Genomic DNA, 16,782 nt, shown 5'->3' on the forward strand with positions numbered 1-16,782 from the left:
CAATGAGCAGTCAGAGGCATTTCTTGCCACCCTGAAATTATATGGTTCAAAACTCATGAATGACCCGAGTCACATGGTAAAGTGTGAATTGTGGTGAAACTGCCTGAGGACTGCATTATAAGCACCTGATAAGTGGTGTCCTACACCTTCGTCTCCATTTAGAGTTTAGCGTAAATGGCTTCCTTCTCTCAAACCATCTTCTCTTCCAAGAATGTGAACATTGCTGTGCTCAAAGAAGTGTCCCTTATTTTTAGATGTAGGTGGACTGCTGACCTGGTTTTTCTGTGTTGAACCCTGCATTTGTAGAGCAGCTGTTTACTCTCCCCTATGTGTAGGTCTGTGCACTTCTTGCTGTGTTGGACTGCACATACAACCTTACTTAGCTTGTATTTGGGTGTTTTCTCCTCAGGGTGAACCACTTCTCATCCAGGGGTACTGCTGAATCTGAAATGCACTGGGACAATGCGTTTCTTGGATACAGACATTGTAAAAGTACAGTATTTTTGATACAAAATGAAGAATGAAGCAGCAGAAATACGAATACAGAAAGTACAAGGACCTCAGAATTGTATTGAAGTACAATGCTTGAATAAATGTACTTACTCTCCCACTACTGATCACAATACAACTCTCCCAATTTCAACACTATGCTGTTTAATCATCCAAATTATAGACCTCTACCATCTGATGTCCGATGTACAGTAGTTCTACAAGAGCAACATATGAATGCAAAATTGACAATACTAAGAAAACTCCATTAACTGATACAAATGTTAATGTTGATGATTATATATGATCTGGGGTATTTCTGGAAATCTATCCTTTCTGTATTTCCAGCGTTCTGCTCCACTAAGAAAAGTCAAAATTAGGTTTTTGTTGTTTGCTCCATTACACAGTGAGATCTCAAGTTCTCCTAAGTACCAACTAGACAGAAAATAGAAAGGGCAATTTGCACCCTCAGCAGTTTGGTTTCACATCAGCTGGTGTTTATGACAGTCTTGGTGCCTGTTAACTGGCTTTACTGATCTGTATTTTAAGTAGCTGACCTATTTTTTTCTAAGCCAATGCTATCAGTGCGTGCATTTTTATCATTGAATCACATTGTGGGCCATTTTAAACATTTACATTTGTAAAGTTTTAAGCAGAGTTATTCTTTTTTTTTGCAAGGGGAGGTGGTGGTTTCTACAGAGAATATGCGTCATTTCTGAATACCCAACTGAAATCTTCTGACAGAAGTATGACCCTGTACCAGTAATTAGGGAAGCTGTCATTCAATTTGACAAGCCATAATTTAAATCAAGACATAGTATTATGGGGCTTTTTTAGATTTCCTTTTATAGAAAAAGAATCTGAGCAACATCTAGTATAGTTTTCTGAGCAGTGCACCCATCCACTGGCGTTTTGGGCAAAACACTAAATAAAAATACAGATGTCTTTGCCTGCACTATGTGGTGGGTCATTCGAACAGCCCACAAACAACAATTCCATCTACAAGTGAAAAATAACAAACAGGAAATCATCTTTAATCTGTAATCGGTATCCATTTACATTCTGACTCACAGTAAGAAAACCTCAAATAAATAAACATTAGAACAGACAAAAGATGCAAGAGAAATTCTCTGTCACAAACCTTACAAAAAGTTTCCTAAAAATATTGAACCGCTAAAAAAAATCTCTATGAAACATTGAAATTGCATAAAGTAACAATAAAACCTAGGCACATGTGAAAGAAGATAAACCTGCAGTGTTGGAGGTTCAAACAACAGACCAGAGGCGTTCAGAGGCCCTTCACGTCCCACAGCATGATCTCATTATAAGCCACAGAGAAGAGAAGCGTCCCAGATGGGGAGAAGTGACACGTCTGCAGTGAGTCGCTGTGCTGCAAGAAGTCCTGAAACCTGCCGCTGGTAGACTGGAGCAGCTTCAGCACTCGCTCTGAAAGGAGATTAGACACATAGTGGCAATTTTATAACACAAATGCTACAAATCTGCTACAGACGTTTCTTTACTGGCACCATACGGTGACAAAAAATGAAAATCTGAGTTTACCGTTTGATCCCACAGCTACCAGTTGACTCTCAGAAGAGAGGCTGATGCATGTGGCCCAGTGTGGAAGGGCAATCTTTTTTATTATCTGCAGAAAAATAAAATATACTGTAGGAGATTCCATACACATTTGGGAGCATTCTGCCAGTCACATCTGCCCCGTACAGATAGGAAAATCCACAACACAGTAGTGGAGCAGCTAAGCAGAGGGACACCAAGCTGTTACCTGTTTTTTAGTCAGGCTGTAAAAAGACAGCTCTTTCTCCACCCCGTAGCCAGTGTAGACCACCAGGCTGCAGTCTGCTGGGCAGAAGGCAGCCAAGCTGGGCGGCAGGCTGTCACCCTGCAACACACAAAGTTTACAGGGATATTAGATTTGCAGTGGTCAAAAATAGACTCAAATTCTATGTAGAGACTTCTGAAACAGGCTACAAGTTCACATCTGTTTCCCTCCAGTATTTATACAGCTCTGCACGTAATGGAAAAGTGGAAAAACCAGACTGAAAAATGAGTGTAAACTGGCTCCCTTAAAATTGAAGATGAAAAAACAAAGGCTCTTTTAATTTATGCTGTGTATTTTTGAGGTCTAGCAGGCATGGTAAAACATTTCCCTCCACTAAATTTTGCATTGTTAGCTTTTGCATCCATATTTAAGACTGTGTCTGTGTGGATTCTCAGTTATCCAGGTCATAGTAATTATGGGGCTTCAGTAAAAGCAACTGGACTTGCTCACTTACTCTTGCCGTAAATCACTTCATGTGTGTACTTATAAAATTCATATTAGTTTAGATTATTTATTATTAGTTAGTCTACTTATAATGTTCTCTCTTAGTCCTGGAACTAAAATATTGTTTTGACGCTTCCAAAAAAGTATTTTAAGATAATTAAATTAGTGGGAAAATAAGTGACGGCAAGTCAAGTTTGAAGCCACTTGGAAACATTCTTATTTTTGAAAGAAAAGCATTTTTTAATGAAGATAACATCAAATTAATCAGAAATACAGTCTAGACATTGTTAATGTGGTAAATGACTATTCTAGCTGGAAACGGCTGATTTTTAATGGAATATCTCCATAGAGGTACAGAGGAACATTTCCAGCAACCATCACTCCTGTGTTCTAATGCTACATTGTGTTAGCTAATGGTGTTGAAAGGCTCACTGATGATTAGAAAACCCCTGTGCTATTATGTTAGCACATGAATAAAGGTGCAAGTTTTCATGGAAAACATGAAATTGCCTGGGTGACCCTAAACATTTGAACAGTAGTGTATATTTTCACTTCATCCTGAAGAGGGTTGGAGGGGTCTTTGTTGCCTCATTCATAGAGAAAAGCTGAACTTTTCTAAAGTATGTCAATGTGTTTTAACAAAAGGGGTGCTCAATATGAGTGAATTTTAAAACCAGAGAGAGAGACGGCAGAACTTTGGAGTGACATTTCAAGTCATTCCCATGTATTATCATTTAAAACATAGATGTACCGCAAAATATGCTGGAGCAGGAAATGTCAGCCAGTCTAGCAGGTCACACTTGTCCTTCAGCCAATCAGAAGCCCACACACTGACTCGTCTGTCCGCACTGGCAGCCAACCACATTTCGTTTCCTTCCAGTCCAAACTTCTTACACTGGGGATTAGAAGATAAAACATCCTCACAACCGATAAAATAAAATGTCATAAAATGTCACAAGAACCAAAGAAAAATCGTCTTTAAATCATTTTGCGTTAAAATAATATCACAAAGAATCTATTGCTTTGTACAGCGTAGCTTAAGAGGTAATAAAAGGAAATGTCAATAAATTCTTCGTATGACAGACAGAAAACCCTGAAAGTGTGCTTGAAAAGTTTTTTTTATTTTTCTGTCAAATAAGTGTAAGTTATCAGTTAATATTTGAAAGACGGCTGAAGGCTGCTTCTAAATGGATTGAGGCCACTTGGAGAGAATGAGTCATGATGTTTTTATACAAATAAATGTCAGAATTGCTATTTCTATGACTATAAAATAGTGTTTATACAGACTATAACAAGTTAACTAAACAGCTTACATTTGTACTAATAGGGTAAGTCTATTAATGTAACAGTCTTTTGGCAAACAGAGTTGATGTTTTTCAACTGCATGAGTAAAAACATCAGTTTAAAGTAAATTTTCAAGCAAGGGTGTTATTAAGGCCAAAATTTTGCACTTTTTAAAAATTTTAAAAGGCCAATAAGTTAAAAATTGGCTACTGATCGAGCCATTTGATCATTTGGATCAGCTGTAATCAATTTCGTCTGTTTCCTCACCAAATTTAATGACTGTGGGAGTAACTATTGAACTCTTAAAATTCTCTCCCAGGTAGGATGTTTTGATGGTGAAACTACATGAATGCCCAGATGTGAAAACATGAAATTCTCAAAATTCAGAAAACATATTTTATACAACTTTGGGTCCTAAATAACATGGAAACTCTGAACAAAACCTAAGATGATGGAGCAACACCTGCTTTCTGAAGCTACATAACCTGACCCTGCTGGGCTGCCATGTTCAGCTCTGATAACGCTTCTGTTCTTGGTGTGATTTCGGCAAACTCACCTGCTCATTCACACACTGAATTGTGGTAATCGTCGCTCCTTTGTGGTCCCTGATTACACGAATAGTTCCCCCATCTACTGGGCTGCTGACAGCTACCAAACCATTCTTCCCCGCTGAAAGGATTACGTGACCTGTGGGAATCAAAAATCAGTTCAATCGTCAACTGGATGAAATATAGCAGATTTACTATAACATTAAACTTGACTACACAGTGATGTGATTATGGACCTTGAATTCAAAGTCTTTGTCTTGACTACTCTGACTTGGTCACTGATACATAGTTCTATCAGTGTTTAACCACGACAGTAGCAACCTATTACACTGGAAAAAATGCCCCTCCCAAAACAAGAAAAAAAACTTATTTCAAGGAATTTTTACCTTGAAATTAGTGAAAAAATCTGCCAACAAAACAAGTAAAAAATGGCTTGGTAAGATTTCTTTAAATAACATATGATATTTAGAATATTGAGATCTTAAAATTAGCTGTGAAAACTTATTTGAAGCTATATTTTACCAGGATTGTCAAGCTTAGGTGTCTTAAAATAAGCCACACATGCTAAAAAAAAAAAAACAAACAAAAAAACCCCCCAGTTTTTCACTCAAAAATCTATTTTTGCTTTCATAACCTCCTAATTTGAGATGTATTAACCCTCCTGCTGTCTTCATTTACGGGCACCAAAAAATATTGTTACCTTGTCTGAAAAAAATCCAAAAAATCAGCAAAAAAATTCCCCAAATTTCTGAAAATTTGCAAAACCTTCAGGAAGAAAACTCCAATAATTCCGTAAAAGTTTCTCTTAAAAGTTTTATTTTTTTTAAAAAATCCCCCAAATTTGGCAAGAAAATTCTTGTAAATATTTTCAAAAAATGAATAAAAATCTTCCAAAAAAATCCTAAAAATATCTAAAGTGATTACCTATATATCAGTAAAATTTCTAATATTTTCTTTAAGAATATTCACAAAAAAAAAATCAAGCAAAATCCAGCAAAATTCTCTGGATTTTGGTTGATTTTTTTGTGAATTTTCTTAAGAAACATTTTTAACATTTCTTTTTTCCACCAAAAAATGTTCAAAGATTTCCCAAAAATGTTGAAAATGTCAGAAGTTTCACTGTAAAAATATGTATTTTTTCCACATTTTTAAACTTTAAAACGGGTCAATTTTGACCCGCAGGACAACACAAGGGTTAACCTTATTTTGAGTTTTCTTGCAAAATACAGCTCAAAACAAGATAATTTCAAGATTGTTTGACTTAACAAGATATTTAAGATACATTGTCTTAAAACAAGTCCCTCCATCTTGCTGAAACGTCACTTGTTAAGTGAATTTATCTTAAATCGAGTGGGATGAGACATTTTGATTAAAAATAAGACAAACAGACTTGGTAAGATTTTGAGTTTTTGCAGTGTAGGAAAAGTTTATGGCTTCTATGAAACAATTATATAAATAAGTAGGTGTTAACAAGAAAAACTCAGGCAAAGTAAGGTGGCCCAAAAATCTATTTTTTGTAATCACAAGCTAACTTCTGCAAAGCTGTAGTATAATTACTGTAAATAAATACAGGAGATGCACTGCAGTCCTCTCTCACCGTTAGCAGAGTACTGGATGGCAGTGACAGCCACCTGATGAGGATGAAGCTTCAGCTCCATTTCTGTCGAGGCGAGCCGGAAGATCCTCAGGGTCCCATCACTGTATCCTGCAGCCACACATGTGCTGTCTTTACTAGAGGAAGGGCTCCAGCACACACAGCCGCAGGCCTGACCAAGAGATAAGTACAATACAGACTTTGAAGTGCACTCAGATCTGCTGTCACGTTAAAGATTTTAAAAAATGTGACACTATAGTGAAACAAGTTGCAGAGTACAGTCTGTTATATTTATGTCATTTGTGTCAATATCTTCTGTGTGTTCATTACAGTTTTGGCTTGATGCCTGAAAAATAAATGGGTGTAAAACCTAACACTCATTTTCATTTACAACCTTTTCTTGTGTGTACTTCCTCACCTGGTTGAGAACCTGGAACTGCACCACCAGTTCGTAGCTTGAGGTTGACCACACTCTCACACTGCCGTCCTCGCTGCAGGTGGCAAAATGGTTCTCATCGAAGCTAAAAACTACATCATTTACCTGGAGAACAGAGGGGGAACACAATCAGAAGCAATTTCTTTGGCTGAAGACATACACAACAACCTGCATTGCACTGTTTCTAATCTAAATTAGATGGATCTCTGCATGCACATCAGTCACCACACCTGTCACGGTTGGTAAATTTTTAACGTGTGGAAAACACTGAGATACGTGAAAAGAGGCAGCATTAGGCAAGGCATTTATTGCAACAGTGCAGCCAAAAAAAAGCACAATGTCTCCAAGAAACCCATCCTATGCATTGACAGCTGATGGAGTAGAGCCCCTCCACAGTTGTAGATCCCAGCAGTGAGCAGTCAGGAATGTTAATTAATAAATGTATAATTTTAACAATGCTTATAATAAAGCCAAAGAGCTACCTTTTACTAACTTTAAGTCCCAGATCATACTTATAAAATAACAAATACAATCTACAAAACATGATCACTCATCAGCACCTTTATTCTTGTTTGTAATCATTTTATACGTTTTATATTAAGAAATTCCCAACTTGTGGGAACTGACAAGAAAGCTACTGAAAACCACATTATTTACTGCAGCTTTCTCTTAGATGCTCAATCTATTTTCTTGACTTTCAATGCACTTTTATTAATTCGTCTGGAACAGGTGAAAGTACATAAGTAAATGAATGTGTAAAATAAATTAGAATAATAAATAAAAACAATAGGTTGATAGGGTTTCCACAGTCTATAAGCCCTAAAGACAAAAACTTTTCTTCTGAGTCAGCCTTTGAATTTAATAAACAAGCCAATTATCTGATGAATTCTATTTTTTTAACATTAAAACATCCATGTAATCAAATATTTTCTGTTCTTCCAAGCTCTACAAAGTTATTTTTATCTTCCTGTCTTAGAACTACCAGAAACTCAAAATTATTTAAACATATTTGTTAACTGCGTTGCCATCTGCTCATGGAAATTTCATCAAATGTTGTTAATTGCTTCCCTACTGTTTCTTTCCTTTTTAGCTTTATTCCTGGTTCAGACACTCTGTCCTCAGCACCTGCTTCTTCTCTGATATTCGACTTTGATGTATAATTGACAGTGCAGACCTTTGGATTTTAATGCTGGCAGGAAAAGCAGACATTAATGATGTATTTTTCATTTAAGTGAGTCAGTGACCAGCCTGTAAAGCTCCAGCAGGGATTTCTGTAGTGCGTTAGAGAAAGCAGACTGACTCACTTGTAATTACAACCACCCCCTTTAAGGTCACAGGAAATGATCACCTTTCAATATATAAAGTGTCACTGTTAACTGTCTTTTGAAGAAACATTTGGAAATAGTTGTACTTCGTGTATAGTACTGTACAAAAGCTTTGAGCACTTCAGATGTTTAGATTCTTGTCTATAAAGGACTAAAATCAGAGAGGTGTATGGTCAAGCTGGCTGGATATATTATCATGAATATTTTACTAGTGCAGCTACAGCTTTTAGGAGACACATTAACACGTGGAACAAGTGTCATCACATCAGGACTTTGTGAACATATCATAAGGATCTGTTTTCATGAAAATAAATCATGTGCATGGGGTTATCTTTTTTCTTTTTTATCTTCCATTGGTACCTTGGTCTTGTGCCCGCTGACCAGTCGGATGTTGCTGTTGTCTGCCCAGTTGATGTACCAGAGGGTTCCAGCTGTGGTGCCAACGATGCCCATGTCCATTGTGTTATCAAACGCTGCACTGACTATAGTCCCGTCCAGCATTACCTCTTGTTCCAGCACCACCGTTTTCCCACTGAAAGACAGACAGAGGTCACCAAAAAACAGTGTTCCTATTATCAAACAGAAAAACTTGAGGTTTCAGAAGATATCACATTTTCTTTCTTTATCTAATTTAAACATTTTCACTGATTTCTCACACTTTGTGTGGCTTTTTCCCCCCTTTTTTTTTTACACGTGACACAGAGAACTAACTGCAAAGAAAAAAAAACAGTAAATGGATGAGCAAGTAGGGGGACAACCACCTTGAACGCTGCATTTATCCGTAATTACACGTTTGCATAACACACTTTGTAATTAGGAGAGCCCCTATATTAAGCATACTAAGGTATTTTAGTTTAAGTGTTTAACTGTATGATGTTGGTTAGTACACCTTTTATTTACTGAACATAACAAACAAAAAAAAATTACAGAAGTCATGGCCTGTGCAAAGGCAAGCTAGAAGGCTTTCTACGCTTGATTTACATATTTTCACCCACTCGTTCTTGCAAATCACTTCAACTTCTGAGATATGTTTGCACAGACAGCATTTGACTTCTACCCACAACGATGGCCATTCTAAAAACTACAGTTTTTGTTTATTGAAGTATTTTACCATACAACCACAAAGCAGAACATTTCCATCCCCATGCTAACAGTAGGCAAGGAGTTCTTTTCATTTCTTTGGTGATTGTGGCCAGATGGAAGAATTTCAGCTTCAATTGCCTACAGCATGTTTTGAAAATGACTCATTTAACTGGATTTAGCTTTGCACCATTCTGACATTGACTTTATGATAAAGTCAAATAATAGGTTTCTTTCTTATGATGCATGTGGACCCTGCACTTAACCAAGATATCTTAATGACATTTGACAAATGTATTTTGCTACCTTTTTCAAACCTTTCACTGCTCTGTAGGCATCACTCAGCTTTAGAATACATCAAGCTGTAGAACTTTCATCAGCTGACAGATCCTAACAAGTCCTAATGAGTGAATTAGGGTCGAACCAGTAAATTAAGCTGTGAGACTTGACAAGTAGAAGTACGCCAAAACCTAATTATGCAAAAACATTATGCGTTAACATTTGGAGAAAGTTAATTATTCATGTCTGCGCTGCAGCAGCATTTGTTTTTTTAACTTCAAAATTCAACTTAAGACACCACAACTAAGTGAGCTCAGTAAGAAGAAAGAGACCGTCGTTTCTTGAATCTGCTTGTAGAACAAACTGTACAAAGCAAACCATCAAAGTAAAAGGTGGCGACTCATGGTTTAGATGTATTCAGTGTTGTTCAACACTGTATAAAATATGGAAAATAAGAAAAACCTTGAATAGGTATTCTTAACCGGTAGGGTCTGCCCAACACTTTGGCTAACCAAGTCATGAGACAGCTGAAGTCAACAACATCATATTGATTGCAATACTGATTAGCATTATTGACAGAAGGAAAACTCATTTAAAATGTATACAGAAATAAGCATTTTGCCACAAATCAGATAAACTAACCTTCTTGAAATGCACATCAAAGGATTGATTAATATGTTACCCAATATAAATTTTTTGAATCATTTTGTGTACCTTGTTATAAACTCATGGGAAGCACAACTACCCCTCCCAGAAGTCTTTGATATATACTATCACATAGCAAAAGGAAATGCATGGTGGTAATTCAACAATATAATGATACAGAATGACCTGTGGAAAATACGGTATGAAAACACAAGTGATTCTACAATTTGCAATCTCTCTATGAGAGGAAATTTAGAAAACTAATTTACCTTTTGCTAGTCTGTTCTCTGTGTCAATTAAATTCAGACTCAGGATGGCATGTATGTGTACATCACAAATTATAATCAAATAGGTGAGGACACTACCAAAAAAAGACACAGGAAAGGTGATTAGAAAATGAGCTACAGACCTGTCCTCTACATTGGAGACCTTTTCCTGAGGCTTCATGTCCTGTACAGCTTCTACCTCCCACTGCCGCAACCAGCGGGTGTTGCTGCCTGTCAACAGACGGTTCCCTCGACACAACAAGACTCCTACACCAAGAAACCACATCAATTCAGCTACCATCTATATAGGCTCTGGACTAAAATGCACGTAAGCTATATGACTAAGCTAATATTCTGTGCAGTTTTTGCATGTGGACCCACTTTAGAGTATTTAACTAAAATTATTGCCAAGTACATGGTCAAAATATATAGTGTCCGTTTGTACCGATCTCTCCCTCATCGGCCTCCCAGGTCATGAAGCATCGCTGCATGTTGACGTCCCAGACGCAAACATGTCCTCGATTTGTGCCAGTGAACAATAAGGAGTCCATGTGGTAGCAAAGAGCAGTCAGCTCCACATCACCCACCTCCACAGGTGTTTTCACCCTCTGGACCTACATAGGGGGGAGAACTGTGAATCCTTATGTACCAAAGCAAACACAAGCACAGCCCTACTTATTTTATAGCTAGATGTGTGTTTTTACATTCTAAATATATGCATAACACATTTTAAGGCAATAAAAATAACAAGTTCAAGAAGTTATAGACAGTCTACCGGTATATGACAAACAAGAAAAGCACTCAGAGAGCGCAGTACTCCGCCAAGGTTGCTCAGTCGTATCATTTCCAACGGATGAAATCTTGGAAAATTTGTGGCAGAAATTGCGGCACTATAGAATGTGGCAATTTAATATAGATGTACCCACAAACAAAATTACCTTATGCTGAGCACAGACGTGTGTTATGCATGTGTATGCTATGTACGGATACAGAATTGTGTGATCTAAATATGTAGCGGGCGGCGGGAACTGATGGGACTTGGAAACATCCCCACAATTTAATCAATTGTCCCTTGTATCATTTCAGATGGACAAGTCAAGATAAATCCGCAGCGGTCGATTAGTAGTGGGATAGCAATCTTGTGATCATCAGCAGGCAGCTGATGTAGTGTTCACTTGTAGTCATAGTTACAGTGACGCCATACTACTATCTCGCAATGATACAGAACTCTTTAAGAAATACGTGGATCCAGACTATAAGCCGCATCACTGCCAAAATCTAATCAGTTGGTCTGATTAGCGTTCCTTGGCGGAGTTATGAACATCTGCTCCTGAAAACTGTGTTACATGGTGAAAAGCTCCAGAGCGAGCAAGTAAATCTTGAGTTGTGATTATATGTAGGTCATCGATCATCACTTACCTTAAGCTCTACATCCAGGCCCTGTGAGTTGATGAGGCAGAAGTAAGCACCTTGACTTCCCACACAGGCCATTTGGCTGTGAGTTGAAGGGCTGAAGGCAGCATCATGGATTGGGCCTGATACATTTACGCTAGACAACAGCTTAAAGTTCTTTGTGCTCCACAGAGCCACCTCTGGGTCAGAGAAGTCTCCTGCAAGGTGTTGTGAATAAATAGTTGAGTCATTTATTACTGTACCAATGTCATATTTTCCATATATTAATTGTACCCGAGTATCATATTTAAAATTGCATAAAACTCTTGTCACTTTGTGTTGCAATCAAGATTTACTGACCAACAGAAAGAAAAAAACGGTCATCCCTGGAAAAAGCAAGACACTGCACCGAACCCCTGTGGTAGGAGATGGTGTTACGACAGATTCCTTTCTGTACGTCCCAAATGCAGATGAGGCTCTTGTTGCCGTTACTGCTGCCAGCTGCCGATGCCACCGTCTGTCCAGGAGAAAATCAGACACAAAACACCACTGACTCCAAAAAATTAAATGCTTAAAATACTAAATTTTTAGGACAAACAAAAGCCATGATGATGTTGATGGAACCAGTTGCTGTAATAATTAGATGGAAGACTACTGTGAATTTGTTTTTGCCACTGATAATTAATTTTGTTTATTTTTAGAACTTGTGGCACATTCGAAGTGTTTTCAATGGGATTTGCTTTGCTTTAAGGGAAAACTGACTGCGGACGACCACCAGTGCTCAACACAAACACAGCACTGACCACCCACGCAGCAAAGTAAGCAGGAAAATGCACCCATTCCCTGATCATACATGTCCCTCTTTTAAAATCCTGCTAAAAAGATAGCTAGTTTCTTTTTGCACCTCTTAGTTGGTCAAACAATATTTTCCTTCTGAGGTAGAAAGTTAAGCTACAGCAAAGAACTGTATCTTACAGAAGCTATGATGCAACACAACTGTGGTTCTCTGTAAGCACATTCATTCTGTGTTAGCATTGCATTTTGTTCAGATAATATGATTATTTCTCACTCTCTTGCTCATCCACTTGTGGTCACATTCCCTCTCTTCTCTCTCTGTTTATGTCAGAGCAGTTATTTGTTACATAAACGTGAAACAATGTCAGAAACACTTAAAACTCTGCTGACTTACTGGGAAGTTTTGTGCTAAGCATAACACTTGTGCTTTTACAATAATACAGAAGTAATGTTAATTAGCTGTAACTGATAACATCAGATGGTGCAAACTCTTCTTTCACATGATGAAATCAACTGTCAACACCTAAAAATGAGAAGTTTTCATTCATTAGAAGCTTTTTATTATATGCAGAGTAAAAATCTAAATACACTATAATAATAAAATAGAGTTTTAACTTTCTATGGACTGGCCAATCGGTCACTCAGGAAAATCTCAGCATGGTGAGTCTGCACAGACTAATAATGTTCAGACTGAGAGCACACAATGAAACTAAACAGTTTAATATTTCATGTTACCTGCAGCAACATCACCAGCTGCACCCCACACTGTTTAAAAAAAAGATATCTATGAAACCATGTTAGGAAGATATGATAGACCTGAATGGATAATAATGCCAGCTCTTTGTTATTACTACACACATCACTGTCCCACATACAGCGTTCTTTAACTGTAAAGTGTAGAATTGAAAAATGTACCTGTGCATCATTTGTGACTGCAAGACAAGAGATCTCCTCGCTGTGGCCCTGAAAGTGTCTCTGACGTCCTGTATCGAGGTACTCCACCACCACCACACAGCCGCAAGAGTATGCAAATAAACCTGCAATGGAAATTAATACATTACTAATTACATTAACGAAGGCTCTGTTTTATTTAGGTACAGAGTCTTTATTAATGTCAGTAGTACAACCCATACTTAGCTGCTATTTTGTGTCAGAATTGCAGCTTTGAAAAAGGTCTAATACTGGACATAACACTCAACCCAGCACCTTGTTTTCAAAGCTGGCGTAACAGACAAAGTGTATTGTGTATTTCATTTAAATTGTATTAAGGTTTAAATTAAAGGTGAAATTAAAGGTTTACATTTCAGTATTCAGTCTAGTTTTAGTCAGTATTTGGTGTACAATGGATTCATTTTACCTGTTCAATGTTAGGTCAAAACCTGAATTAGAATTAATGTAAGCCTAAAAATCATGACCTCATGTTTAATTTACTGCAATAACTAAGCATCTGGATTTGACAGTTTGTACATAAAGTGTTCTCACGTGATATTTCCAAACATTTTTTGTTATTTTTGTTTTGAAGGTTAACCTTGGTCAGGGCTCCACACCATGTTGCCACGCCCGTTGCCATTGTAGCCAATAACTGCTTTCAGTTTTATGCCCTCTTCTTGTGGTTGTGGAGCTACAACAGCCTGAGTCAGAAAAAAACTTAATTTAAAACACCAAACTCAAACACACTCAGTGACTGTAGTCTATCATTACACAAAATGCTCTTTACCTGATCAAGAGAGGAAGTCTTGAAACGTGGGATAAAGTGCCTGTAACAATCTGGACGTACAGGCTTCTTCTGTTTCAGCTCAACTAAATGACAAAATACCACACATTAAACCACAACAGAAAAGGCTCAAATTTAACACAAAAAAAAAAGACAACAGTCAGGTGAGTGGTAATGCCATTACAAGCAATACTGTACATACCAGTGTCCATAACATTGGTGTTCAGGGGAGACATGTGGACGAGGTCCGTGACTTTGAGGAAAGAGGTGGCAGGATCAGAGGAAGAACCTGGACCAGAGGCCTCAGCTGGGATGGCTGGGATTACTGGAGTATCATCACAAATAGACAAGGACCCCAAAGCTGAGTGATACAGGAGAGAAAATATTGGTAACAACTGGGACTATTTTACAGGCACAGTTTACTTCACTTTGTATGAAGTAAACTGATCAAAGAAAACTACTCAGGAAGTATTTTTAAAACCATCCTTACTTTGTCTTTGGTACCAAAACAAACCACAGCAGCAGGGATATTCTTTGTATATGCAAATAAAATTAGCAAGATTGTGTAAAAAAAAAATCTGAGGCAAACACTTAGCAGTGTAAATATTTACAAGAGATACAGCATCTTAAGGGCATGTATTTCCAGCAGAGCTTTGCTTATATGTTTTGTATACTGGGGGTGCATGAATGCAAATTCAATATAGTTTATCTTTCTTTCTTTCTGTCAGTACAGCACTAATGCCTAATAACTTATGGACAGTCTTTTTTGGCTCCATATTGCAGCACATTCATTCCTTTCATAGTGGACAAAGTTTAGTGGTTCAAAAATAATGGGACAGATGCACATGAAGTCATACAAAACAATCATATTCAACATTTAGCATTTCACATTTCCAAATTCCTTTTGCACTTGATGACCGCTTCAAGTGTTAAACCCACAGACAGCAGCAGATGCTTTGCATCTTTGCCAGTGATGCTCAGGCCTCACTGTAGTGATCTTGGGCAGGGAAGGATTCCCAGTTTGAAGAGACGATAAAATGGTATCATCACGTAAACTTTAACTTGAAGTGAATTACTGTCTTCCTCATATGCATGGCCATCTCTCTTTATTCGTCATATTGACAGACAGCTTCAAGTCATTCTAAACCCTCAATTAACTCTGAGCCATATGCGAGCTCTCTTGTGCAAAAACTAATGCCAAAATATGACACATATGCCTAAGAAAACATTTAGTGGATGGAATTACTTTTGAGTCATTGCAATTTAGCCACTAGTGTTCAAAAGGGCAGCATCTCTCACACACTTCTTGAATACAAATGTGAACCTAAAAACCATAAAGCTAAGATTTTCATGTAGTATCCTTTATTTCTGAATTGAATGTGCTAAAGCACAGAGACTGAGGAACATAGAATGTGTAAATACACTTGTCACTTGGAACATGAGATGAAACTGAAGACAAGCAAACATATACAAAGCTATTGATGATGATTTAAGGGAATGTCATCAACAGTGAATAGCACCTAACTAAATGCAATTTACAGATTTTAAGTTCCACCTGTTTATAGCTGTTTTTTAAGCCACTGAAAATATATGAACCTATCATGCTATTGGTAAGTTACAAACAGGCAGAGTTGTGTGTATCTTATATTTCACAATAAACTTGAAATTTGCCAGAAGTGATCATCCGTCACAAATGTGTGCACATGTTTTCTTCAGATTTGCATTTTGTCAATTACAGGTGGGTAAATTAAAATTGAAAACATACGTTCTTGGTCAACTTGGTCAATTGTGCTGATGTCCAGTCGAGGTGGTGAGGAAGGGAGGGGCGCTGTCTGTCGAGGCATCCCATTGGACAGCTGGACTCCACTTGCATCAGTGTCTGGTGGAACTGTTGCATTTAATGATTAAATCACAAGACCATCTATTTCTTTACAACTGCAAAGAGTAATTGAATCATTCACATTTTATGCTTTTATAGTAAGACTGTGAACTCTGAATAAAATACCTGTTTTACAAGCCGAGATGCAGCTGACTTTGAGAGGTGAACTGCAAGTGAAGACAGGGTGAATCAGACATTTATAAATATACTCACACATTAATGAGAAAAATGAAATAGTGATTATTACCAGCTGTTGGTCAAAGAGTCGACAGGATTTGCCAGGAAGTCCCAAAGAAATATGGCGTCTCCAACTGAGACTATGCCCAGCTGATCGGGAGTGAAACTGACTTGGCGAATGGGCTGACTGTGACCTATGAACATCTGGTTCAGAAAAACACATTTCAGCTACTAATACCACAATATGAACCGCTAATAATCCCACAGCCACATTATATAATGACATCATTTTTGCAATGATAATCAGTGAAGTGTTGCAGCACATAACTGGTCAATCATAACTGCTCTCATGAGCTTATTATTTGTACAGAAATTACAGTTAGAGAGTTGTCTTAAATAATTTGATTCATAATGACATAATGTGTATCTTTTCGATGACACTAAATGGACACAGTCCATGGTTAAACAATTTGTTTGCAGAGCAGAAACAATTATATGATCAATTTGTTGCTTGACAAAAAAATTATGTGAAATTGTAATCATTTTAAGATTTTTAAAGCTAATATTTACAGTTAAAATGTATTTCCACAACTCA

General features: G+C 37.4%; 1 protein-coding gene across 3 annotated transcripts in view; it reads right to left on the bottom strand.

The window, feature by feature from the left end:
- Positions 1 to 633: 633 nt before the first annotated feature.
- Positions 634 to 16,782, bottom strand: part of wdr90 (WD repeat domain 90) — a 28,733-nt gene continuing 12,584 nt past the window's right edge. For 2 of the 3 annotated variants that reach the window (XM_055004630.1, XM_055004627.1), the window contains exons 25-43: positions 16,258 to 16,391; positions 16,137 to 16,177; positions 15,897 to 16,019; positions 14,334 to 14,492; positions 14,135 to 14,217; positions 13,946 to 14,048; positions 13,333 to 13,454; positions 11,983 to 12,139; positions 11,650 to 11,840; positions 10,676 to 10,844; positions 10,374 to 10,497; positions 8,321 to 8,492; positions 6,618 to 6,740; positions 6,203 to 6,371; positions 4,614 to 4,744; positions 3,525 to 3,668; positions 2,273 to 2,389; positions 2,050 to 2,134; positions 634 to 1,935 (exon numbers count right to left, since the gene is read on the bottom strand). In XM_055004630.1, coding sequence (XP_054860605.1) covers positions 1,778 to 1,935; positions 2,050 to 2,134; positions 2,273 to 2,389; positions 3,525 to 3,668; positions 4,614 to 4,744; positions 6,203 to 6,371; positions 6,618 to 6,740; positions 8,321 to 8,492; positions 10,374 to 10,497; positions 10,676 to 10,844; positions 11,650 to 11,840; positions 11,983 to 12,139; positions 13,333 to 13,454; positions 13,946 to 14,048; positions 14,135 to 14,217; positions 14,334 to 14,492; positions 15,897 to 16,019; positions 16,137 to 16,177; positions 16,258 to 16,391 — 2,505 coding nt within the window. In that variant the 3' untranslated portion in view covers positions 634 to 1,777. The remainder of the gene's footprint in view (positions 1,936 to 2,049; positions 2,135 to 2,272; positions 2,390 to 3,524; positions 3,669 to 4,613; positions 4,745 to 6,202; positions 6,372 to 6,617; positions 6,741 to 8,320; positions 8,493 to 10,373; positions 10,498 to 10,675; positions 10,845 to 11,649; positions 11,841 to 11,982; positions 12,140 to 13,332; positions 13,455 to 13,945; positions 14,049 to 14,134; positions 14,218 to 14,333; positions 14,493 to 15,896; positions 16,020 to 16,136; positions 16,178 to 16,257; positions 16,392 to 16,782) is intronic. The other variant, XM_055004628.1, reaches the window with a different exon arrangement.

The sequence above is a fragment of the Amphiprion ocellaris genome, chromosome 18, assembly GCF_022539595.1.
Source record: "Amphiprion ocellaris isolate individual 3 ecotype Okinawa chromosome 18, ASM2253959v1, whole genome shotgun sequence".
Taxonomy (NCBI): Eukaryota; Metazoa; Chordata; class Actinopteri; family Pomacentridae; genus Amphiprion; species Amphiprion ocellaris.